Raw genomic sequence first — 26,216 nt, forward strand, 5'->3', positions numbered from 1 at the left:
ACTTGACCACAGGTACCTGGAAATGCCCAGCCCACATCCCCAGGGGGCTGAGGAACCTCTCTGTGCCTGCATCAGCAGCCTGGGAGGTGCAAGCTGGGCAGCACTGCTGGGAAGGGGATGGTGCTGAGCCCCTCCTGCTCCTAGGAGGGAACCAAATGGGAAAAGGCACTCCTGGGAACAGGAATGCCTGAGAAAAAGGGCCTGGGAGGATTCCTGGGTGTAACAGACTGCACAGAAAAGGATTCGAGCAGTTGCGTCACTGTGCGCAGCTCCCAGTGGAGGGAGCTGGATGGGTCTGGTTGATAAAGGGAATTGTCTCCCTTTAGGCTATCCCAGCACACAGGATGGAGCCACCCCAGTGTGGGATTTCTCTGGTCCTTCCTGGCTGTATTTCACAGTCTGGTTCAGGGCTCCCCATGGTTTCCCCCTTCCAACCTCGAGGCTGCACCTCCAGCCCCACCAAGGAGATCCAAGAAACAACAGAGGGAATTCTTGTTCCATCTCCCCTGTGCCATCCCTCAGGATATTCCTGATGGACACCAGCCCTTCCCCCAGCAGAAATCCAGCTGCTGGAACATCCACAAGAGGGGTATAATGTGGGATAACCCACACTAGGAGCTGCCAGCCCCTGGCTTCAATCCATGGCAGCATGCAGCCGCAAACATCAACTTCCCATCCCTTCTTCTTTGTGGGTGCCCAAACTCAGCAGCCCACCCCAGATTGATCAAATAAGGCGCTTCTAACTTCATCCTTGGGCAGAAAAGCTCCAAAGAGCTGACAGGGCTGGTGTTTAAAACCCCCTCATCTCTGCTCTCATGCACAGGGAAACTAATTTGGGTAATTCTGCCCTCAATCTTGCCGACAGCAGAGCCCTCCTCTGCACACCAGGGCTGACAGCAGGGCTGGGGTGATGGAAGGAGCACATTTCAGGAGGATGTAAGCAAGCCCATTAACTCATATTTCAGCAGCTTCACTGCAATCTCAACAGCAGAGCAAGAGCAGCTGACTGGCAGCATCCATCTCTGGGGCACAGCGAGGGTGCTGAGCTTCCACACACCTCCAGGTTTGGCCAGATAGGTACCAGTTTATGGGGAAAAAACAACAAAAAATAAAATTAACCAAACCAAACCAAACAAAAACCAACCAACCAAACTAAAAATTAAAAAAAAACAAACAAACCAAAACAAACAAAAAAAAACCAAACAAAAAACACAACAAAAAACACCCCCAAAAATCCCTAAAAAAAAAAACCACAGAAACCCCCAACCCTCCCCTAAAAACTCCCCCCAAAAAACAAAAATAAACCCAGAACAAACCCAAAACCCACCAAAAAACTCCCCCAATCCCCCCCAAAAAAACCCAAGAAAAAAAAAAACCAAGAAAACCCCAAAACCCACCGAAAGACTCCCCCCTACCACCCCAAAAAACCCCAAAGCCCCAAAAACTGCCCCCAAAAACAAAAAAAAACCACCAAAAACCAACCAAACAAAAAAAAAACCAAATCCCCCAAAAAATCCCCCCAAACCCCCACAAAAAAAACTTCCAAAACCAAACAAAAAAAAACCCAAAACCAAAACAAAACAAAAAACCAAAACCAAAAAAACTCCCCCCACCACCAGCCCCCCCCAAAAAACCCACTAAAGCACCAAAAAACCCAAATAAAACCAAGAAATAAAAGGAGAGAATGTCTCCTTTAGGTGTAGCTTGCACTGGTGGCTGCTTGCATTTCTTTCTCTCTGAGAGGATCCAGAAGCCCCAGCTGGTTTAACAAACAGCTCCAGGGGTGCAGGAGGTGACAAAGGGATGGGGAAGTGTTCCAGGCCAGGCTGGATAAGGCTGGGAACAACTTGGGACCCTGGAAGACGTCCCTGCCCATGGCACAGCGTGGAACTGGATGAGATTTAGGGTCCCCTCAACCCAAGCCATCCCATAAAGCAGAAAAGCTCTGCCCCCTCCTCTTGTCACTGTAACAGTTTCTGAAAAATCCCTTTGCCAGGATTTCTTCTCCTGGGAAGCTGAGAAGCCTCAAAGAAAAAGGAAAGCAGTATTTTCTCATTTGCTTCTCCTGTGTTTTGCTGCTTTGGGATGTGGTTGGAGATTGTTTATCTAACAGGTGAATTGTTTGATTGGTGTAATGTGAATTGTTTTGACTCAATGACCAATCACAGCCAGCTGTGTCAGGACTCTGGCGAGTCACAGGTTTTTTATTATTATCTTGTTAAGCCTTCTGTAAGTATCCTTTCTCTATTCTTTAGTATAGTTTAGCATAACAATATAATAAAATAAAATAAAATAAATAAGATAAATAAAAAATAATAATGAAATAAAAAATAAAATAAAGAAAATAAAACATTAATAATAAAATAAATAAATAATATAAAATTAAAAATAATAAAATAAAATAAAATAAAATAAATAATGAAATGAAAAATAAAATAAAAATGGAATAATAAAATACTGAAATGTAAATAATAAAATATAAATAATTAAATAAAATAATAATAAAATAAAATAAATTTTATTGTATTTTATTACATAAAATTAATATCTTATCATATAGTATCCTTCTAAGAACCTAGAGTCAGATTCATTCCTTCCTGCCACGAGAAACCCCAGAAAACATCACAAAAGGGGAGCTCTGGGGGACAGCAAAGAGGGGCCAGGCTGCTGTGCCTGCTGGTGTGGAGGTGGCAGCAATGCAGCAGCAGCAAAGCTGAGAGGAGAAGCTGTCATGCTCATTTATATATGGAAGTGATCTAGAGAATGATCAGCTAAATTATTTAAATGTCCCATTACTATTAAATTACTGGGCATTCATTGTAAGAACAGTCATAATACAGTAACTAATTTGGTATTAATGTGAATGTCAGCATTTCATTGCAGTTATTTTGTACTTCATCATCAGATAATTTACCAATAAATTAATTGCCTTAATTGCTTCCTGCAAACTCGGGAGAACTACATATGACATGACTTTTAGAAAAGTCTTGATGCTCATTCCCCCACCCTCTAATTTTAACCACACCAAGCAGGAACCCTTCTTTGGAACACCTGGGAATTTCCTGCCCTGTAGATTTTAATGTGCTTAAAATGCAGCCCCCAAGACCATGCCTGGAGTAGGACACAGGGAATGGCTCCCACTGCCAGAGGGCAGGGCTAGGTGGGATATTGGGGAGGAATTGTTCCCTGGGAGAGTGGGGAGGCCATGGAATGGAATTCCCAAAGAAGCTGTGGCTGCCCCACCTCTGGAAGAGTCCAAGGCCAGGTTGGGGCTTGGAACTCCCTGGGACAGTGGAAGGTGGCCCTGCCCATGGAAAGGGCTGGAAATAGAAGAACATGAGCTGCTCTGCCTACTCACCTGTGCCAGCCCAGAGATGGAATCATTGGGATTGCCCCTGCCTGCCTAACAGACACAGCCCTGGGGTTTTGCTACTAGGATATTTTCTGAACAATCCCTTAGCCAAGATTTTCCTCCTGAGAAGCTGAGAAGCCTCAGAAAAGAAACATAAACAACAATTATCTGATTGATTGGAATGTAGTCTAGAAGTTACTTACCATAAGTTACTTCCCAACAGGTGCATCTTTGATTGGTTCCATGTGAATAGTTTTTACTTAATGATCAATCACAGTCCAGCTGTGTCAGACTCTCTGATCAGTCACAGGTTTTTGTTATTCATTCCTTTCCAGCCTTCTGATGTCTCCTTTCTCTTTCTTTAGTATATAATTTATTTAATATAGTATCATAATATAATAAATCAACCTCCTGAGAACATGGAGTCAAATTCTCATCTCTCACCTCGTCCTGGGGACCCTCACAACACCACAACAGGGATTCACCAGCAGCACTGAAACTCTGTTCTAACAGAGCTGCCACCCTCCTTCCCCCAGGAGCTCACAAAAAGTTTTCTGCTGTTTTCTTCTCCAGGAGATGAGGGGGAAAGCCTGCACTGGGAGCACAGTGGGGAAGGACAGCTCCTTTCCCTGTTTCTGGCTGTAAATGTTTGAAATGAGTGCTCAGGGCTCCTCTGCAGAGTGCAGCAGGCTCAGAGCTCCGGCACCACCAGGGATGGATCAAAGGGACTGCAAAGCACTAAATCTTCATTGATGCTGATTTCCCTGTTTCTGCAGCACACCAGGCTGGCAGCTCCAGGTGGGAACAAGCAGGGAACACATCCCAGCCTGCCTGAGCCCAGGCTCACAGCACCCGTGGCAGCCCGGGATTGAAGCTGCCATCAGAATTAAAAACAAGCCGAGGTTTCTCAGCAAAACCCCCCAAATCCGGTAACACAAAGTGAAGCTGACTGTTCTATTAACTCCCATCCTGCATCAGCAATTTTCTAAAGTGTGGAAACATTATAATTGACTTTTCTGCTAGTAGCAAAATGTCATTTTTCCTTAATACTCCCCAAGTCAGTAACGCATTTCAAAAGCCTCCGATGCCACTACCACAACAGGACTTACAAATTAGCACATTTTTAGCTTTTCATTAAACACAATGCCCCCAAAAAAAAAAAAAAGAAAGAAAGGGAAAAGTCTTCTGGTATTAGGGTTTCTCTCCTCATTATTGAAAGTACTGCGACTTTGGAACTTCTGGCAGCAAATTATAATGCACTCAGCCTGGGGCCATTGTAAATCAGGGCTTCAAAAAAGGTGTCATGTAGTCGGACCCTCTTCAAGCACTGAAAATATCAGAGTCTATTTGAAAACACCTTCTGTAGTCTCTCACTAGCCTTGCAAATCAGCACAGCACTGGGTAGAGCTGCCTTTTATTTTTTTTTTAATTTTTTTTTTGTGCCTCGTGGCATCAAGCCATTTCTATTCCGACCAGAAAAAGAGGATTATTTCGTGCTGGGATTTCAAATTAAAAAAAAAAATAAAAAACCTTACACCTAAGATAACAAGCTGCACAAAATCCCCAAATGGTTTGGGGCTCTTGTTGGGGTTTGGACAGTGCCCTGGGCTGAAATCCCTTTTTTGGTATAGTAGGGAAAGCCCCAGGGGATGTACCAGCATGGAGAGACCGCCATCCCACCCCAAACCCCCCAGAGCAGGTGCCACCCTGGGGCAGGGCACTGCCAGGCTCTGCACACACCTGCCCAACAGCCTTAAAGCCAAAGGAGGGAAATGCCAACCCCAAACCCTTCCCAGCTTCCCCCAGTCCTCTGGAAAACTACTTATCCCACCCCTAACCTCCTCTGAGCATCCCCAAACAAACCCACTCAGCTTCCTAAGGCTGGAATCTCCTCTCCTGACAAGTGTGAAGCTTCATGTTGCTCCAATTAGCAAAAAAATCATCTTTAATGACACAACTAAAGCAAAGGGGGAGAGAAGCCCAAAATAAAGCTGCTCCCTTCCAGGAGGCTGTGGGGTTTTCTGAGACCCCTATGGAAGGGAGGAATGATGAATCTGACTCCATGTTCTTAGAAGGATAATTTATTATTTTATGATATTATATTAAAGGATACTAAACTAAAACTATACTAAAGAATAGAGAAAGTATACAGACAGAAGGCTGAAAAGATAATAATGAAAAACTCATGACACTTGCCAGTGTCCTGACACAGCTTGGCCCTGGTTGGTCATTAAATCAAAATAATTCACATGGAAACAATCAAACAATCACGTGTGGATAAACAAGCTGCAACCACATTCCAAAGCAGCAAAACACAGGAGAAGCAAATGGGATAATATTGTTTTCATTTTTCTCTGAGGCTTCTCAGCTTCCCAGGGGAAGGATCCTGGGCAAAGAGGATTTTTCCAGAAAATGTGACAGTAACAGGAGGGCAGCTCCAAACCAGCATTCCCTAACAGCCTTTCCCACTTTCCTTGCTTTAGGATGACCCTAAATCAGTTTTTCCAACCAGGAAAAGGCAACCAGGAGTGATGGAAACGTGGGAAGGGGGGAAGGCACCCACAGCAGCACAAAACAAGGAATGGAGCAAGGAGAGCCTGGAGAAGACAGCCAGGTGCCAGCAACATGGAAAAACACACTCCAGGAACTCCCCTTGTCCTGGAACTCATCTTCTGCATGGAGAGAGCTGGGCTGTGGTTGAAAAGGATTTCCAGTGCTGCTTCAGCCACCAGAAACCAACAAAACCCAAGGAATTCTGGCTCCAAGGCTGTTATCCTCTCCCTCAGGGTGGTGGGAAGGTCACTGGTGTGGGCACACCTGGCCCCAAAAGCTGCCCCATCCTCTCACAGGTCCTGCCCTGAGCCACCATTGCATTTTATGGAATGGCTCAGTGGATCACGAGCAAATGGGAAGCCCAAACCACCTGCTGCCCCCACAGGACAGACATTCCCACATTCCCACCCCAGGCACAGCACTGTCTGTGGGATTCTGGGGAGCAAGGAGAAGCCACCGTGCCTGCCCACCCACGGAGGGGGATGCTGGCTTTCTGAGTCAAGATAACTCAAGTTCAAACTCCGGGAATCAAAAAACACACACAAAAAAAAAATCAAAAAAACCCAAAACCAACCAAACAAAAAAAAAACCCCAAAAAACCTCCAAAGAACAAACTCAAAAACCCACCAAAAAAAACCGACACAAAAAAAATACAAAAAGAAAACAAAAATCCACAAAAAATCCAAAACAAACAAAAAAAATAAAAAAAAACCCCAAAAACCCACAAAAAAACCTGACACAAAAAAAACCCAAAAAGGAAACAAAAAAAACACAGAAAAAAACAACACAAAAAACCCCAAAACAAACAAAGCAAAACAGAAAACAAAAAAAAAATACTAAATAAAAAAAAAAGAAAACCAGGGGGGAAAGAGAATGGGGTGAAATGATGAAAAAATCCACCAAGAAATTCTGTTTGGACAGTAAGGGAAGTCATCAGTCGGTAGGACTGGCCTGGGCATGGAGGGCTCTAAGCCCCAGTGAAGGCTTAAGGAGAGGTCAAGGCCTGGGTACAGCCCTGGGCTCTCTTTAGCAATAATTGGAGCAGTGAAAGGGCTGGGGGATCAGCAGGAGATGGGAACGGTGCCAACGAGCCATTGGCACCTCTCAACACAAAGTTCGGGAAGTGACACTCGTAATTACCCTAATTACTCCCATCCCCATCCCAAATGCCGCCACTCTTCCCAAAAAGCTTCTCGGGGAGGGAGGGGCTGCTGGGCAGGGAGAAACAGGGCACGGGTTGGACTCGATGGTCTTGGAGGGCTCTTCCAACCTCATTATTCTGGAATTCTGTGCAGTGCTAACAGGTATCAGGCCCGCCTGGAATTTGGGGGTTTGGTGGGCTTGGAATGGAAGCCTCACATCACCTCCTCTCCCTGGGGGTGGTTTGGGACACACGCACGTGGCCCCAAAACCTCCCCACCCTCACTGGGTCATTTCTGACCCTAAAGCAGGTCCTGCCCCTTTTCCCACTTTTCCCAAAATTTGATATTTCCAACCCCATCCCTGCTCCCTCCAATCCCCCAGCCCTGGGATGTCACTGCCCTGCTGGTGACACCACATTGCAGCCATCAGGGACACCCCAAAGCCCTGTCCCCCCATACCCACAGTGGGGTCAGCTCAGGGGTGGCACTGGGGACAATGCGCTGTGACACATGAGCCCAGGAGCAGCTGCTCTGCACAGCACAGCACAACCAAACCTGTAATTTGCAGCCCTTGCCCCACCGGTGACGGGAATGAATGGGGACAGAACCAGGTGCTTCCCTCCTGGAGCCCCAAGGAGAGGTGGGAGCCCTGATGAACCTGGCCAAGGCCCCACTAATTAACCCTGACAGGCCCAGCTCTGGTGGTGTGTCCAGTGGGAAGGGATAAATCAATCCCCCAGAAACGGGTGTGGGATGGATGGCCGGGTTTGTTCTCCTGCACCCCAGAGGGCAAGCAATTATCTCAGGAACTTTCTGTTGAGGCTGTGCTTGGGAAACACATCCCCCAGCCCATAAATAACCCCCACAGCTGCCTGGCACTTCCAGGTGTCAAACTCTAATTGTGCTCAGGGGTGACACGCCACCAAGGGAAGGACTTGTTGGAGCTCGTGGTGGCCTTGCACCTCCCAGGCCATGGCAGTGCTGGAATTCCCTTGGGTTTTGTGTTGCTGAAATGGGATAAAAGAGGTACTAAAGAGTCTCTTTTTCTCCCAGCTCCACGCTCGAAGAAGTCAGGATTCCTCAGTTCTGCTTTCCAAGGTTGTTTATTTTCTCTTATCTGTAAAATTCTTTCTCTGACCTGCTGAGGTCTGTCCAGCAGGTCGGGTCGTGGCACAGTGACCACTCTCAGGGTGGTGTTAGCTTTTTATACTAAAAACTACATGTACAATATTTACAATTACTTTCCAAGACCTATCACCTACGTTAGACAGTGAGCTTCTACTCTAAACCAATCCAGAAGTGTCGCCATTCCAGTAGAAGATGGAGGACAAGAAGAAGAAGAAGAAGAAGAAGAAGAAGAAGAAGAAGGGCAGGACACACCCAGATTCCTCCATCTTGCCCCTTGAACCCCCATTCTAAATCCCCAAAATTCTACATTTTCACCCTGTGACAAATTCACTATCATTCTACTCAAACTCTGGTGGTTTGTAACTCCTCACACAAGGTTGGTAATTGTTTTTTCCAAGGGCTCAATCAAAGGTACAGGGATCCTGGGCTCTGTGCCAAGGTCTCTGAGCCCCCTGCCAGGGTCTGGAATCACCCAGGGCAGCCAGAGGAATGTCCTGGGTTCTGACAGAATTCCAGCTGGGAATGGGGTGAACCTGCTTCAGATTCCACAAGCTGGGGGGAAAGAGCTGGGCTCTGAGTCCTGCAGTGCCCAGTGCTGTGTCCTCACCCTGTCACCCTTCCCAAAACCCTTTTTGGTGGCAGTCCATGAGGGGTGAGGGTGCCACACAAATCACAGATTCGGTGTCTCCCATCCCAGGAGGAAATCCCACATTTTGGACCCCACAAGGAGCCTCCAGTCCTGAGCCTGGGTGGGGGGACACGTGATGAGGGTCAGCCCAGCTGGTTTTCCAGGCTGGCACCCAGGGTGACATTCCATGAGCACATAACTCAGGGGGTAAATAACTGGGAGGGCTCCACCTTGCACAGAGGATGTGCCCCAGGACTGAATTCCCAGGGGATAATTAACAGCTCTTCGGCAGGGAGGTGGGGACAAATTGCATTTTTACTTAAGCTAAGAGCAATTATTTTTTATTATTATTCCTGTAATTGATGGGGAAAAGGGAAAAAAATAAAAGGAAAACTCTGCAGTTATAATTGGAAAGAGTTTGGAGAGGGGTTTATTGAATTATTTACACCTGACAAAGATGAGCCACTATAAACCAACTGTAGCACGAGACCTTTCCATGTTATATAGAGCTGTTAAAGGGAAATGCTTAAATATCATCTCATTTCCAATAAAAACTGCACAAAATCAATGCAGCCTTGGGACGAGTTTATATTTCACCAGGCAGCAGCTCCTAAAGAGGAGCAGCAGCATCTGCAGAAGTGTTTTGGGGGGAGTTAAAGGCATGTCCCCTCCCCAGGCACAGGGACAGGGACAGGGACAGGGACAGGGACACGTGTGTTGGCACAGGCACATAGCTGGGCAGTGCTGTCACATGGAGAGCTGCAAATATAAACGTGGGGACGTGCTGGGCACGGGGTGGCCCTTGGCAAGGTGGCACCATTGGAGCTCACCCCTCGCTGTGCCCGGGCAGGGATGGGGACACAGGGGGAATGAGGGAGCAGCAGCCAGCAGAGCCCCCCTCCCATGGCCCCAAGGTAGGTGTGGGGCACTGGGGGCATTGCCAGGGGGTGCTGGGGGGATCCTGCCATCACAGGGACCCCGTTTGAGCTGTTTGGGGGGGCTGGGAGGGGATGCAAGGTTTAAATCAGCCCCTGTGCAATGCAGGAGGCAGTGCTGCAGGCCCCTGCGCCACGCTGGAAACCTCCCTGCAATAATAATGATAATAATGATAGCAATGATAATGATAATGATAACAATGATAATGATAGCAATGCCATGCCTGCTGCCAGGGGCCAGCTGTAAATCGGGGTGGTGGTGGCAGGGGCTCTGCACATCTGGGTGTTTGACCACAGCCTCAGCAGGGCCGAGGTGTCCCCAGAGTGAGGGCTGAGCGCTGTGGCAGCAGCACACCTGGGACAGGCTCTCTGCAAACCCTCCTGCTGCTTGTGCCAGGAATGAGTTTTGCCAGGGATGGGGAGCTGGAGCAGGCAGTGGAAGCTGTTATTAATGGGGAAGGGAAATGCAGCATGTTTTGTTCAGAGAGAAGGGGCTGGAGATCCATGAGGGGGAGGCTGCAGGGGCTCCCTGTCACCCTTTTGGGCTCTGGGGTGTGCAGGGGCATCCCTGCTTGTGGAAAATCACTTGGTCTTTTTAAATTTTAAAAGTTTAATAGTAATAAAATGGTTATGAAAATAGCAATATAATTAGACTAATAAAAAATTGGGACAATTTGGATTAGGACAATATGAGACAATAAAAACAAAGATTTAAGGACGGTCCAAGGACCTTTTCTGGGCAAAATAAGCCCGAAAAAGGACCCACATTAACAGAGGATTAACCCTTAAAAAGCAACAGCCTGTTGCATATCCATACACCTCATACATGGTGCATAAATTCCAATCAAACACAGGATTCTGTCTGGGCAGTGCCGGCTTCTTCCTCTGAATCCTGACAGCATCTTCAGGGCTGAGCGAGGTGAGAAGAAGTTCATTTCTTCTGATAATGGAGCAATAAATTCTCTTCCTCTGAAAGATTTGGGTGGCTGCTATGCCAGTGCAAGTCCTTTCTTATATCTTACATAGCATAGTTTCTATTTTAACATTATGCTATAACCCAAAACTATATTTAACACACTACTTAAGAGAATTAATACAGCATCACTTTCTAACACAACACATGTAATTTTCATTTTAATATTTGCAGAAAGCCAATAGTAAAATACATGCATTTTTCACACTGCTGAAGTAAGGCCACAGCAGGATGATCCCAGGCTTGATTTTGGCAGGGCCCGGCCCTCAGGGATCACAGAGCTGTGCTGGCAGGGATGTGCCCCAGGCACACAGCAGTGACATAGTGCAGGCTGTGGGGTTTCCTCCAGCACCCAAACTCGCTGCCTGAAGGCAGCAAGTGCTCTATAAGCTGTTGGAACCCCCTTGTTTTCCTTCCACACCCCACCAGGGGGTTCTGCCCCTGCTCTGGGCAGCCCCAGGCTGTGCCCAGCTCTCCTGGCCCCTCTCTGCAGTGAGCCCCACCTTGTGCAGCCGCATTCCCTTAAACCCACAGCAGCATCCCCACAGCGCTCTCCACATCTCACAGCTCTCAGCTGGGCTGGCAGGAGCCCAGCCCCAGGGTCTGCGTGCCAAGGGTCCCTTTTCTCTCCTCTCCTGCTGTCCCAGGGTATTTTTAACCCTGGCACAGGCTTCCAGTGTTTATATGCAAATAGATGCAGATTGAGAGGGGTCACGGGGAATTAGAGCCCACAGTGTCTGCCCTGCCTGCTAAATTTACCCAGGGAGGCAATCCCTGCCCGGGGAAGGTGATCCCTGCCCTGGCTGTGAGGCAGGATTGTCACCACAGAAATATGTGACAGGGTCACCAGAGAGAGGAGAGGGACAGGAGCCAGGGCAGCTCTGGGAATGCCAACCCAGGGTGAATGATCCCTGGCTGTGCCTCTCCCTGCATCTCCAAACCCTCTGCTGGGCTGGCTGGAGGAGCCCAGGGATGCCCAGGGGGGTTTTCATGTTTTCAAATGAGGGCTTTGGAGGCTCCAAACCAACACAGAGGATGGGCACAGCAAGGTGTCCCCAACCAGCCTTGAGACCAAGGGGAAAAGAAGGACAAAATAGGAAAAACCACATAGGATGGTCTGAAATTATCTCCCAGTGCTGCTCCCATGAGCAGGGGCCATAAGGGGAGTCCTTCACCAGGAACCCCATCCCTCATGTGTGATGGTGTTTGCAGGGGTCCCAGGACGAGGGGAGAGATGAGAATCTTGACTCCATGTTTCAGAAGGCTGATTTATTATTTTATGATATATATAATATTAAAATAAAATGATACATTAAAACTATACTAAAAGACTAGAAGAAAGGATTTCATCAGAAGGCTAGAAAAGAAAGGAATGATAATGGAAATCTTGTTACTGACCAGAGAGTCTGAGCCAGCTGATTGTGATTGGCCATTAATTAAAAACAACCAGCCAAAGATGCACCTGTTGCATTCCACAGCAGCAGATAATCAATGCTTACATTCTGTTCCTGAGGCCTCTCAGCTTCTCAGGAGGAAAGATACTAGCAAAAGAAATTTTCATAAAACATGTCTGTGACACTGATGGACACACCAGGGAGTTTTTGGGGCTCCAGGGCCAGAGCTGGGTGTCACCACAGCCATGCTGGGGACACACACACACACAGAGGGGACCCTCAGGTGACTCTGGCAGCACGGGGGGTGCTGGCTCAGGGATGCTCAGGATCCCCAGGAAGGTCCCAAAATGTTCTCCCAGCCTCAGGTTGGCTCCACACAGAGGCAGTTCCAGCTGTGGTGTAACATCCCAAAATGTGCTCTGAGCAGGTTTATCCCCACAGAGCTGGGTGGCAGGGCTGGGAAGGGCAGGTTTTGTCACCCAGAGCCTCCCAGTCACGAGATGCCAGTCTCTATTCTTGTCCCCAGCACAGATCTCTCCGGTGACCTTGGGGAAAGGGGAAGTGGGAGCAGGGAATGCTCTGCTGGCATCCAGGGCAGCTTTCTGTCTGCTATACAAGGCACTGTCTGGGAGTGCCAAAGCCCCAGGAGCATTTGTACCTTGCTGCAAGGGCCATCCCAGCGTTCCAGGCTGGGCCAGCAACACGTAGCCCAGATTTTTCCACACTGCAACCACAGGACTGGAATCTCGTATGAGCACCTTCATGAAAAAAAAGAATGTAGAGGGTGGAAAATAAAATCCTCCCAGAGCTCAGAGGACACAAATAAGGTTATTGGGTGAGAGGACACAAATAAGGTTATTGGGGATGGACAGACAGCATGACTAAATTTTTTAATATTTTATTTTTCTTTTTTTTTTTTTTAGTTTCCTAAACATTAGGCACCGTTTTCCTCCCAGCCTAAACACTTCTGTCTCAAGTTGGACCCTCCAAAAATCCAGCAATTTTATTCAAGAGGTGCTGCTGCAGCACAGCCCAGTGACCACCTGACCCTCATTGTAGCCCGTGTCCATCATGCTCCAGCCCCTCTGGAGTTATAAATACTCCACAACAGAGCCTCTACTGGATTATAATTAGACAATGAGCCAAGAGGATGGAACCAATGGGCTATAAAAGCCTGGCCATTGCCCCAGGCAGGACCTGCACACCAGGAAGCACTGGCATGAGCCAGGCACCAGGAGCTGGGACAGGAAAGCTGAGGATTTCCTCCAAGTTGGACCTGGAGCATCCCTTGGGACCTCGTGCTCCCATCGCCAGGTTCTACACAGCCCTGGTCACAGGGGACCTGAGGAGCCTGCAGCTCCTGACTGAGAGGTACCACCAAGATGTCAACCTGGTCTTTGAGATCAGTAAGAACCAGCTGGAGTGGCAGGTGAAAAGCCAAGCCTCCTATGGACTCTCAGGTACTTTTCCTTTGAAGGAAATGAAAATGAAGTCAGTGGGTATTTACTAACGCTGAACAGGAGAGGTGCAGTGCATCTTGGTGCCTTAGGTGTGCCCAAGGTTTCTGGTTAGCCCACAGTTCTGGCCATTAATATTCATCACTTTTAATATTTTCTTCTCTTCTGCTCCCACTAACCCAGTGGAAGTGTAAAATCTGTGCATCCACAAGATTTCTTCAGGCTGGGGTTATGCATTCTGTGTTTTGGGAATGCTCTCAGGAGGGCTCACAGCCCAAATTCCTCATGGTTCTATCAGGAGGGATAAGATGCCCTGAGGTGATGCTCCCCATGGCTCCAGGTGCTCAGGAGATGGTCCAGGAGGTCCTGGAGCTGCAGGGAAATTCCTCTCTCTGGCTCATCCCAAACCCAGCACATCCCAAACCCAGCCCTCCATCACCCTCCCACCTGCTTGAGTGCCTTCACTCCCAGCAAAGTCAGCTTTTCCTTTCCTGGGGAATTCCTGAGCTCCCTTTAGCTCCTGCCAGCCACTTGGACATGGGGCTCGGTGCCCTGATGGCCAGCAGGGCATTGGCTTGCCCACCTGATTCCACCTGGAATGCCACTCCTGGATGAGCACACGCTGAGGGGGTTTTGTTTCCCCTCCTGCCAACTGCAGTCAGAGCCACTGAGCACAACCAGCCCCTACAGCTGCCAGAGAAAAATGGGAAAAGAGGAGTCAGGAGCTGCTTTGGGCACCAGGCTGCTGAGCAGGAGAGGGAATGCAGGGGCGGGACTGGACCAGGTGCCATCAGAGCCCCATTTATTGTATTTGCTGGGAATGTCCCAATGAGGGCAGGAATGATGAATCTGACTCCATGTTCTCGGAAGGCTAATTTATTACTTTATAATATATATTATATTACAGAATGATATACTACACTAAAGAATGCAGAAGGGATACTTACTGAAGGCTAAAAAGATAACAATGAAAACTCCTGACTCAGTCCAGAGTCTGACACAGCTTGTCCCTGATTGGCCAAAGAGCCAAAACAACTTACCGCAGAACCCAATGGAACAATCACCTGTGGGTGAACAATCTCCAAACACATTCCACATCAGCACAGCACAGGAGAAGCAAATGGGATAAGAATTGTTTTCCTTTTCTCTGAGGCTTCTCAGCTTCCCAGGAGAAAAATCCTGAGCAAAGGGATTTTCAGAGAGTGTGCATGCCACACCCATTCAAGGGTGTGACACCCCATTCAGAGGGGTGAATGCCATTCAGGGCTGTGAGTGCCACACCCATTCAGAGATGTGAGTCCCACCCCCATTCAGAGGGTGTGAGTGCCACGCCCATTCAGAGGTGTGAGTGCCACACCCATTCAGAGGTGCGAGTGCCACACCCCTTCAGAGGGTGTGAGTGCCACGCCCATCCAGGGCTGTGAGTGCCACACCCATTCCCGTGTCCCGCAGGGCTGTGGGCTCTGGAGGAGCGCCTGGAGCTGAGCTCCCCTCTGTGCCTGGCCGCCCGCCACGGCCACCCCGACTGCCTGCGGCACCTGCTGCGCCACGGGGCCGACCCCAACCTGGCCCCGGGGGGAGAGGCCCCCCTGCACCAGGCCTGCCTGGGGGCGCACAGCGACTGCGTGGAGCTGCTGCTGGAGTACAGGGCCCAGCCCAACCTGCTCAGCGAGCGCGGCACGGCCCCGCTGCACCTCTGCACCTCGCAGGACTCCCTGCGGTAAGCACGGCACCCACCCGCTGCTGGGGCTGCCCTGCTGGGGCTGGCATGGGGCTGGGACAATGGGAGGTGTCCCTGCCCTGGAATGAGGTGGGATGGGTTTGGATTTGAGGTCCCTTCTGTTGTAGTTGAGATGGAGACAGATGGAGATGCTCTGTACTAAAGCAGGCAGCCCCGATGATGAGGAGGAGTGATGCATCTGACTCCATTGATACCAGAAAGCTAATTAATTACTTTATTATCAGAAGGCTAATTAATTACTTTATTACACTATATTATTCTCTACAATATTATTCTATACTATATTTCATTGCATCCAAACTGAATCTGCACAAGCACCCGACTCAACTGCCCAGAATCTCGCAACTGTCAGCCAGCAGTCCCAACACACACATGTGGATTCAATTGGCCAAGGAATCCAAACACACCAGAATCCAATCACCAATTGCCTTCAGGTAAACAATCTTCCACAATACATTCCACTTGTGAACAACAGGAGGAGCAGCAAATAAGATAAGAATTGTTTTTTTCTTTCTCTGAGGTTCAGAGAATGTGAATTCCAGAGATATGCTTGGGAAACTGGGCCTTGCTTTTCTCTGTGAAGAGAAATGAGGGCACCACACTCCATTTCCAGATGGCTTCAAACTGGTTTTATTCTAGCAGGCATGCTTTTTAGACATTCTTACAAAGCTCAGAACTTTACACTTTACTCATTGGTTAGAAGAGACAAACAAAGGGATTATTTATTGTATTTGTGGGGTTCCCAGATGAAGGAATGAATGATGAATCTGACTCCATGTTCTCAGAAAAGTAATTTTTATTATACTATATTATATTAAAGAATACTAAACTAACTAAAGAATACAGAAAGGATACTGAATGCTAAAAAGCTAATAATGAAAACTCCTGACTCAGTCCAGAGTCTGACACAGCTTGGCCCTGACTGGCCAAAGAGCCAAAACAACTCACAGCAGAACCCAATGGAACAATCACCTGTGGGTGAACAATCTCCAAACACATTCCACATGAGCACAACACAGGAGAAGCAAATGAGAGAAGAATTGTTTTCCTTTCCTCTGAGGCTTCTCATCTTCCCAAGACAAAAATCCTGGGCAAAGAGATTTTATCAGAGAATGTGAATGCCACAATTATTGGAATAGGCAGTTGCAGGTTTCTCTTATTTATTGTCTTATTTATTCTCTCATTTATTCTCCTATTTATCTTTCTTTCTTTCTTGGTTTCTATGCCAGTGACCTTGGTAGGAAATTCTTTCAGGGGTAAACATGGATCCTCTTATCAAACATGGATCCTCTTATCAAACATGGATCCTCTTCTCAAGCTTCTCCCTGGCTCACAGAAGTTGCTGTAAAACCTCTTCCACCCAAACCTTCCAACCCAAACAGTTCTGACATTCCGTGATAACCTCTCTGTGCATCCCCTGTGCACACAGCCCAGGAGCTCTGCCTGTTGGAGGCAAAAAAGATGAAGCACAAAAAGGTGCCATGATCCATGGCAAGGCTTCCCACACACTCCCACATCTCCCCACTGCCACAGCAGAGACAAAAGGGGCATTTTGGTGCCAGGCACATTGCACAGCCTAAGTCTTCTTCCAATGGACAGCCCAGCCTCAGCCTTTCCTTCCTCCTCTTTCCTGACTATTTCCCCTAAAATCAGTGTGTCCTGCAGCCCAGATCCAGCACACTTCCCCAGGAGATGCTCAGGATGGGTTTATGGGATGTGGACCAGTGCTCCCACCCTCTCACCACACACAAGCCACAGAGGGATCCCCCTTGGTTCACAGGCAGGGCTGAGCTCCTCCAGGTGCACCCACATCCCACCCTGGATCAACATCACACAGATGAGCATAAAAATTGCCTGGAAAAATATGGAAAAGCACAGAAAAATATGTTTCTGTAGGACTTTAGGTGCCTGGATAGCTAGACACATGGAACCAGGATATTTTGCTCTTTTTCTTTTATTTCTTTTTTTTTTTTCTTTTTTTTTTTAATAAAGAGCTCAGCCACTTGATATTATCCTGATGAAATTGCTCAGGGCCACAGTGAATTCCACCACTTGTCAGCTTCCGTGGAAAGCCAGCTTGTCTTCCATCCTCTGCCCTCCAGGCAGGCAAGATTACCTGGAAGCAGGTGGTGAAAGCAAGGTTCCAGCATATCATGGGCAGGGAGAGAGTTCTGGAGAAGGGAAGCAGCCAGAGAGGGAAAGGTTTGATCCCTGCTCATCAATAACAGCCTCTGCAGGATGTCCAAAACTCAGCTATTAATCAACTCCTGGTTCAGCCAAAAACATCCAGGGATGAATCCAACACATCCTTGGTGCCATGAGGGATGGAAGGAGTGGGATGGGAGAGGGAGAATGCTGCAAGCACCTCTGGCTTTAATTCCTTCACCTGAGCTCCCTTTCCACCTCCAACCTCATCCTAAAACCCTAGTGCTTCCCTGATTTTGGGCTTCTCTCCCTAAAGAGATGGAGCCACCAAACCACCCCAGGGTGTGCAGAGGATCTTCTGGACCACAGAGGTCTTTGCTTCCAAGCTTGGAAAAAAAATAATACTATTTTATATAGATGCACTAAAAACCGGATCTGCTCTCACTGATTTGCATGTTCCATTCCCTTGGAAGGCAGAGGGGGATGGCAGCACAGCCACCAAGGGGATCAGACAGCCCCGAGGTGGCAACAACTGAGTTGTAAGGCCTGGAATATTGGGGCTTTATAATGGAAATGCTGCGAGCCCCTTAACTGCGGCGCCCGGCGCTACGGGGGCTTCTACAATAACTGAGCCAACTCCCTTGAAAGATCAAAAATTAATAGACATTTCAGACAGGGTTTGAGGTTTCGACCACTGCTTTTTCAATAGCAAAGACTTTGCTAAAGTTAGAGACTGAGGAGGTCAAGCTTTGGGTAACACAAACATTTCCTCTTTGATTAGGGGGAGACTACTTTACCTCGCCTCCTTTTTTTTTATTTTATTATTTTTTTCGTCGAGTAGTAGATTTTAGGTCATCCTTAATTTTTTACTGACAACAAAGAGCAGGTCATTGACCTACATAGAGAGCTATTTTATTTTTCTCCCTCTCGATAACAATGGCCAGAACACCTATGTGCCAGGTTCCTCTGTATTCCCATATACTCGGCAATTCACCATGGGGGCAGGACTTAAAACCTTTGAGCCTCTCAGTGACTGGGATAAAAAAAAATTATCTGGGCTTCCTTCCAGCCATTTGAGCTTCAGAATCCATGAGATTTCAACAAAAAGGATATCAGAGCTTTAATCTAGGAGCTTTTTGAAGAGATGGAAAAAAAAAAGTTCCAGTAAAGTTCAGTCTTGCCTTCTTCACTTTAGGAGCTGTTCATGCCAACGTCGGCCTATTTAGTAGAGTTCCTCTCCTTGACCTCTTTTTTACAGCCGAGATAATTAACATGGTGGGGTAAGATGAGTCTCTAAATTCACTGCACTCTCTCCCTGGCGCTCTCCCTTTTCCCTCTTAAAGCTGGGGATGATTAAAGGAGCCTGCCTTTATTGGCACCCCGAAAAAAAAAATAAAATAAAAATAATTGAGGGGGAGAGGAAGAGCCTCGGCGGCAGAGAGGGGAGGGGAGAGCGGGCGTGGGCCTGGCAGGGATGCAGGACACGGCTCCTGCCTCCCATCACGGCAGGGAGGGATGCTGAACATCTGCAGAGCCCTCCTCCAGAGCTCCCTGGATGTCCCAGGCTCCCCTCGAGGCCAGGGAGAGCCTGCCTGGAGAGGAATTTCCCCTCTCCAGCCTCACACGGGAGGACAGAGCTCGGCAAGGAAGGAGCTCTGGGAAGCCAAGGGATGGGACATGAAGGCGTCACCCCGATTTCCAGCAGAGCAATTCCCTTCTCCGAGCCTTCCCCCCACCCTGGGAGCTGGAATCAGAGCTCTCCAGCTCCTGCAAGCCCCCAGAGGTGAGGGGTGGGGGATGAAGGGTGGGATGACTCCATGCAGGAGCTCAGGGGCTCCACGCGAGGAGCACCGGGATGGGGAGCAAACACCAGGGACGGGGGGAATGGGAGGAAGGAGCAGGAAACAGGAGCTGAGCAGGAAGGCAGGAGCCTGAAAAGGCCAAATCAAGGCTCCCAAACACCAGGAGATGGGGACTCACCCAGAGGAGCCCGCTCCAGACACTTTCCAGCTGTTCCAGCATCATCCTGGGCATCTGTGGGAATGCCCGGGGCTGTGGGAATGAGCAGCACTGCAAGGGAATAAAAGCCCAGGGATATGAAAAGCCAGCATTTAGCATCATCTAGTGCTAAACCTCATCCTCTGCTGTGTTCAGCCTTGCTAAATACAGCACTCGGAGCGTTTGGGGCCATCGTTTTGGGAACCTGGGCAAGAGCAGCTCCTGGCTGGGTCCTGACAGAGAAATGAAGAGCCCAGAAGCAGCCACAGGGCTGGCCCTGCCCTCTGAGATGTGACAAAATGGGGGCTTTCACAGATAAACCTCGGGGATGGGAGGGAAGATCAAACAGGAGGTTTTTCCTTAAGGAAGCTGGAGCCTGAGCGGGGTTTTGGGACTTTGGGAATTTCCCTGCAGCCTCCGCTGCCCCAAGCTCCTGCTCCTCCTGCTGGCTGTTCTTCACATCCCATTTCTAACAAATCCCACTTTCCCAGCCTGGTGGTTTTCATCCCACCCAGTGGGAGCCATAAGGAGGGAAATGGGCACATCCTGCCCTGACTCTGTGATGGGTGAAGAGATTAAAAAAAATCAATCCCAAATCATTTTCTCCCATTCCATTTGATCCAGGAGCTCAGAGCAGGGAGCACCAGCACCACTCACCCCAAATTTAATTTACCTTAAGAGGTGACTTGTCTGGCAAGGGGATGTCACCCATCACCTGCAAATTACTTGGAAGTGAATTTAAATTAGTCAAAATTAAGCACCAGGCTGGATGGAAAACAAACTTACCTATTTTGCCATGGAATTTCTGCTGAGATAAACAGAAAGCTGAACTCAGTGTGCTCTTTCAGTATCCCCAGAAAATTGTAGAGGAGTCCTTGAAAAAGCAGCAAGCCATTGCTGGGCCTTATTTAATGGGATTTTAGTCCAATCTGGTGGCAACAACCAGGCTGAGAGTGAAAATACAGGAAGCCAGAAATGCTGGGGAAGTGTTGGAGCTCATGAATTCATCAATAGAGATTTTAGAGTTTAACCAGAGCATCTACCCAGAACCTGCTGATGCCCAGATATCCAAACAGGAGGAAAATGATCCTCCCAGGCTCCCACCTTTTCCATTCACTGGAAGAGATCACTCCTTGCTCATAAATCCCAAGAGAATAATCATAATCAGGGCCTCAAATTCCCTGCTGACAAGGATAGCCAAGACCAATAAAAGAGACCAAGAGTCTGAGTGATCCCCTCAACAGCAGCCAGAAAGCCCCAAAAAAGCCTCAGGGAGACAAAACACTCCTGAAGAAAGGGATTCAGCATCCTCGTGCAAAAAATGAAATTGGAAAGTGGGGGCCTGAGGATTTGGGAATGGCACAACCCCACCTAAATCCACTCTCAGGCAACCACAGCCCAAGCAGAGCATTTGTGCTGGAGCCTCTGGTGAGGGCTGGCACCCCTGGGAGGTGCAGAAAAAGATCCTGAAGGGATTTTTCCTGGTATCTCAGGCTTGAGGTGCACAGGAAAAGCAGCTCAGGGAGGTGTTTGTAGGTTCTGCTCTGCCAAGGACAGTGAAAATCCTCCCAGCAAACCCTTGTGGAGGTGATGAGGCAGGTCCACAAAAAGTCGAGTATGTTGTTACTAGTATTAGCATTATTAGCATTATCTCATTATTTTATTATTGATATTTTCCCCACATTCATTAGCATTCCCCTGGGCCAGGAAAAACAAGCAATATCCCGGTGCTATCCTTCCTCCCTGAGGTTCCTCTTTTCCCCATTCCTGCTGCTGGAAGGGTCAGGCTGGGACTTCTCTCTCTCTCATGCTGCTTCTGTGTCAGCCCAGACCCTCCCCCAGGGCTCCAGTGGCACCTGAGCTGACAGAAAAGATGAAAATTAGAGAGGCAGGAGGGGGTTAAAGGTTGGTGCTTCTCCCTTGGACTCCATGATCCTCGTGGGTCCCTCCCAGCTCGGGATATTCTGTGATCCTGTGAAAACACAATCCTCTGGAGCAGGAGCACAGCACAGGTGTGAGGTCCCTCTGAGGGAGAGGGAAAATCCATTTTTATATCCAAGCAAGTGAGGCTAGGGTGGTCAAGGGGTTCAGAAATGGTCAGGGATGGTCAAGGATGGACCAGGACACTCAGGATGGTGAGGGGTGATCAAGGTGGTGAGGGATGGCCAAAAACGGTTGAGGATGGTCAGGGTGGCCAAGGAGAGTTGAAGGCAGTCAAGGATGGTTGAGAATGGTCAAGGTATTCAAGGATGGTCAAGGCATTCAAGGATGGTCAAGGCAAAGGACAGTCAAGGATGGTCAAGGATGGTCAAGATGGCTAAGGACAGTCCAGGATGGGCAAGGATGACCATCCATGCATGACCCTGGTCAAGGGGCAGAGGGAGATACTGCCGAAACCACCACTGCCCTCACTGTTGAGGGCACCAGGGCACAGTGCCACCCTCCCAAAAATCCCACCTCCAGCATGACTTCCCCCCTCACCCCCCCCCACCATCCCTCATGGCTCACCCCACACCACCCCAAACCCCTTCCCACAGGTGTGCCAAGCTCCTGCTGCTGCACGGAGCGGCCGTGGAGCTGCCGAGCGAGGTGGGAGGTGACACTGCCCTGCACGTGGCCGCCAGGCACCGTCTCTGCCACCACGCCCGCCTCTACCTGCGACGCTGCGCCCACGTCGACGCCCGCAACGCGCGCCAGGAGACGGCGCTGGGCGTGCTCTGCGGGCAGGCCCCGGCCCAGGACGACCCTTCCCTGCAGCTTTTCCAGCTGCTGCTCAACCACGGCGCCGATGTGGAGGCACGGGACGAGAGTTGGAGGCGGCCCCTGCACCGGGCCTGCGGGGTGGCCAACGCCGAGCTGGTGCGGCTGCTGCTGCGGCGCGGCGCCGACGCCAACGCCATCGACTACGACGGCGTGTCCCCGCTGGGCTGGGCCCTGCAGGCCGCGGCCTCCCGCCCCGAGCTGCGGCCACACCGCACCGTGCAGCTGCTGCTCAACCACGGATCCCAGAGGATTTGGCCATCGGCCTTCAGAAAGGTACAGGCCCCAAAAGGGCTCCCAGAGGATTTGGCCCTCAGCCTTCAGCAAGGCACAGGCCCCAAAATGGTGCCCAGAAAATTTGGCCCTTGGCCTTCAGAAAGGTACAGGCCCCAAAATGGCTCCCACAGGATTTGGCCCCAGGTCTTCAGCAACATACTGGTCCAAAAAATGGCTCCTGGAAAATTCGGCCCTCGGCCTTCAGAAAGGTACTGGCTCCAAATGACTCCCAGAAAATTTGGCCCCAGGCCTTCAGAAAGGTACAGGCCCCAAAAGGGCTCCCAGAAAATTCATCCCTCGGCCTTCATCAAGGTACAGGCCCCAAAATGGCTCCCAGAGGATTTGGCCCTCAGCCTTCAGCAAGGTACTGGCCCCAAAATGAGTCCTAGAGGATTTGGCCCTCAGCTGTCATCAAGGTACAGGCCTCAAAATGGCTCCCACAGGATTTGGCCCCAGGTCTTCAGCAACATACTGGCCCAAAAATGGCTCCTGGAAAATTTGGTCCTTGGCCTTCAAGGTACCGGTCCCAAAAGGGCTCCCAGAGGATTTGGCCCCAGGTCTTCATCAAGGTACCAGCCCCAAAATGGCTCCCAAAGAGCGGCTGGCATCCAGGGGGTTGAGGTTGGATGTAGTTGTTAATTGCTGTGGTGTTGTTGAGGGTCCCCAGGAGAAGGTGAGAGATGAGAATTGACTCCAAGTTCTCAGAAGGCTGATAAATATGATATGATATGATATGATATGATATGATATGATATGATATGGTATGGTATGGTATGGTATGGTATGGTATGGAATGGTATGGTATGATATGATATGATATGATATGATATGAGATGATGATATTATTATATGAAAATTATATACTAAAACTACACTAAAAAAAAGAGAGACATCAGAAGGCTAAAACAGGAATGATAATAAAAAAACCCAAGACTGACCAGAGTCCCGACACAGCTGGACTGGGATTGGTCATTAAGTTAAAGCAATTCACGTGCTGGGTAAACAATTCTCCAAATCACATTTGCTCCATGGAGAAAATCCATGGAGCACAGGAGCATCCGTGTCTGTCGGGGTCACTGCTCACCATGGTGGATGGATGGCTCCATTTTTAGTCCTGGTTTTCCCAGGACTGAATTGTGCTTTTGACTGGAAATTTGTATAGGTTTATTTTTTTCCCCCTTCTAATTGTGCTTTAAGTATTGCAGTCCAGAGGACCAACACATGGAGAAGCTGAAGCTTCCCAGCTTCCCAGGAGAAGAAATCCTGCCAAAGTGATTTTTCATAAAATATGACAGTGACAGTTGGGAGATTTGGGACATCTGAAGGTGGCAGGGTGGGAGAATTTGGGAGAGCTTCCCAGTCTGGGCAGGGGTTGGGGAGTGATGGAAGTCAAGGCCCAGCAGAAGGGCAGGATGGAGCCAGTGTGGCTCAGAGGGGTTTTTCCCTGCCTAGAGAATATCAGAGACAGGCTTGGCACATCAGCTGCCTCGTGGCTCTGCGTTCCATTGGTTTTACACCAAACCATAAAGAAAATATTATCCTGCCTTGTCAGGCACAAGCCAAAAATGTAAATAAGGAGCAAGGGCTGCATCCAGAGGAAAAAATGCCTCAGCGGGGTGGGAATTCCCACTGCTGCAAAAGGCACCAGGAGAAACTCCACACCTGCCCCATCCCAACACGGGGCTGTCCCAGCCTGGAGCAGGGTGGGGTGGGACAAACCCCAGCTGTTGCAGGTGAGTGTTGTCCTCTCTGGCCCTGCCTCTCTGTCTGAGCCCTCCCACCATCCCTGGACAGGTGCTGAGATCCTGTGCAGCCGTGCCAGAGGTCATCGAGGTGCTCTTCAACTCCTACTCCCAAATCCCGGTGTCCCAGGAGTGGAGAGAGGCCGTGCCACAGGAGGTATTCCAGGTGAGGCAGCCCTGCTGCTTTGAGACCCTAGGAGAGGGTTTTCCCCACAGAATTAGGGTTTATTTTCCCACAGACTTGTTTTTCCCCCCCCCACCCAGACTTCACTGGGATGGAAGAGAAACAAAAGAAATTTTCCCTAGAGCAGCACCACACACCTGATCCCTCCAGGCTTGCATCCCTCCACCTTCACCATGCTCAGACCCCACATCCCTGCCCCAGCCTGCCATAAAATCCACTCTCAGCCTCTGGAAGTGAGCCTGGAGCCAGAGCACTTCCCAGCAGGAGCCCACATCTCTCCTATTGGTTGGAAAAGCTCCTCCTTGGATGTGCAACAGGTACAGGCAGCCCACTCTGGGGTGATTTGGGATGACTCCTGGCCCCACAGGCTGTAAGGAATGGCTGGAATGCTAACAAAGCCTTCACCATGCTCTGAGGAATGGGACAAAGGATTTTATCCCCCCAGATTAAGGAAAGGGTGAGGCTGCACAGCCCAATCCTGCTTTGTTTCCCAGTTCCCTCAGGGGCAGGCTCTCTTCTCCATCAGCTTTCTGTGGGATGCTGCTGCACCCTCTCCGAGACTGGCTTCCCCCAAGGTGCTCCCAAAGGAGAACTGATGTCCACAAGGTCCCAATTCCACAGGAGAATTGCAGTCCAAAAGGCCCCAGTTCCACAGGAGAATTCCAGTCCACAGGGTCCCAGTTCCACAGGAGAATTCCAGTCCACAAGGCCCCAGTTCCACAGGAGAATTCCAGTCCACAGGGTCCCAGTTCCACAGGAGAATTCCAGTACAAAAGGTCCCAATTCCACAGGAGAATTCCAACCCACAAGGTCGCAGTTCCACAGGAGAATTCCAGTCCAAAAGGCCCCAATTCCACAGGAGAATTCCAACCCACAAGGCCCCAATTCCACAGGAGAATTCCAGTCCAAAAGGCCCAATTCCACAGGAGAATTCCAACCCACAAGGCCCCAATACCACAAGAGAATTGCAATCCAAAAGGCCCCAGTTCCACAGGAGAATTCCAGTCCCCAAGGTCCCAGTTCCATAGGAGAATTCCAGTCCAAAATGCCCCAATTCCACAGGAGAATTGCAGTCCACAAGGCCCCAATTCCACAGGAGAATTCCAGAACCCCTCACCCACCCTTTCCCTGTTGCCCGTTCCCCATACCCACAGCCACACCTGAGCTCCTTCCCTCCAACCTTCATCCCTGAACACCTCCAGCTCCTCTGGCAGCCAGGAGAGGTGTGACCCCGGGTGGCAGAGCCCCTGTGGGTGGCACTGTCCCCGTTGTCCCCTCTCTGCAGCAGCACCAGGCATTCTACGAGTCGCTGCTGGGGCTGGCGGGCACGGCGCGGAGCCTGCAGCACCTGTGCCGTGCCACCATCCGGGCACACCTTGGGGACAAGTGCCACTGCCTCATCCCCCTGCTGCCCCTGCCCAGGGGCCTGCAGGAATTCCTGCTGCTGGAGCCCCAGGGAGTGGTGCTGTGAGGGGGCACAGCCAGGAGCACATCCAGGAGCATCCGTGTCTGTCGGGGTCACCGTGGTGAGTGAATGGCTCCATTTGTAGTCCTGGTTTTCCCAGGAATAAAATGTGCTTTTGGCTGGAAATTTGTAGAAGTTGATTTTTTTCCCCCCTTCTAATTGTGCTTTAAGAAGATTACAAAGAGTGATAAAATTATTAGTGGCTGGTAAGAATAATGCTGATCGTAGGGGATCCCTGCAAAGCAGCGGGGGCTGCTCGGGTGTGGGAAGGGAGGGACAGGGCAGGGGACACAAAATCAGCCCAGGGGACACAAATCAGCCCAGGGGACCCAAAACAGCTCAG

At 49.5% G+C, this 26,216-nt stretch overlaps 1 protein-coding gene across 1 annotated transcript; it reads left to right on the top strand.

Annotated features, from left to right (window-relative positions):
- Positions 1-13,264: 13,264 nt before the first annotated feature.
- Positions 13,265-25,879, top strand: ASB18 (ankyrin repeat and SOCS box containing 18). Its single transcript, XM_054277703.1, has 5 exons — positions 13,265-13,565; positions 15,015-15,282; positions 21,984-22,482; positions 24,277-24,390; positions 25,694-25,879. The coding sequence occupies exons 1-5, from the start codon at positions 13,265-13,267 to the stop codon at positions 25,877-25,879; spliced, it is 1,368 nt and encodes a 455-aa protein (XP_054133678.1).
- Positions 25,880-26,216: the final 337 nt, after the last annotated feature.

This window comes from Melozone crissalis, unplaced genomic scaffold (assembly GCF_028551555.1).
Source record: "Melozone crissalis strain CALT ecotype California unplaced genomic scaffold, PUWL_Pcris_2 ptg000023l_1, whole genome shotgun sequence".
In the NCBI taxonomy this organism is placed as follows: Eukaryota; Metazoa; Chordata; class Aves; order Passeriformes; family Passerellidae; genus Melozone; species Melozone crissalis.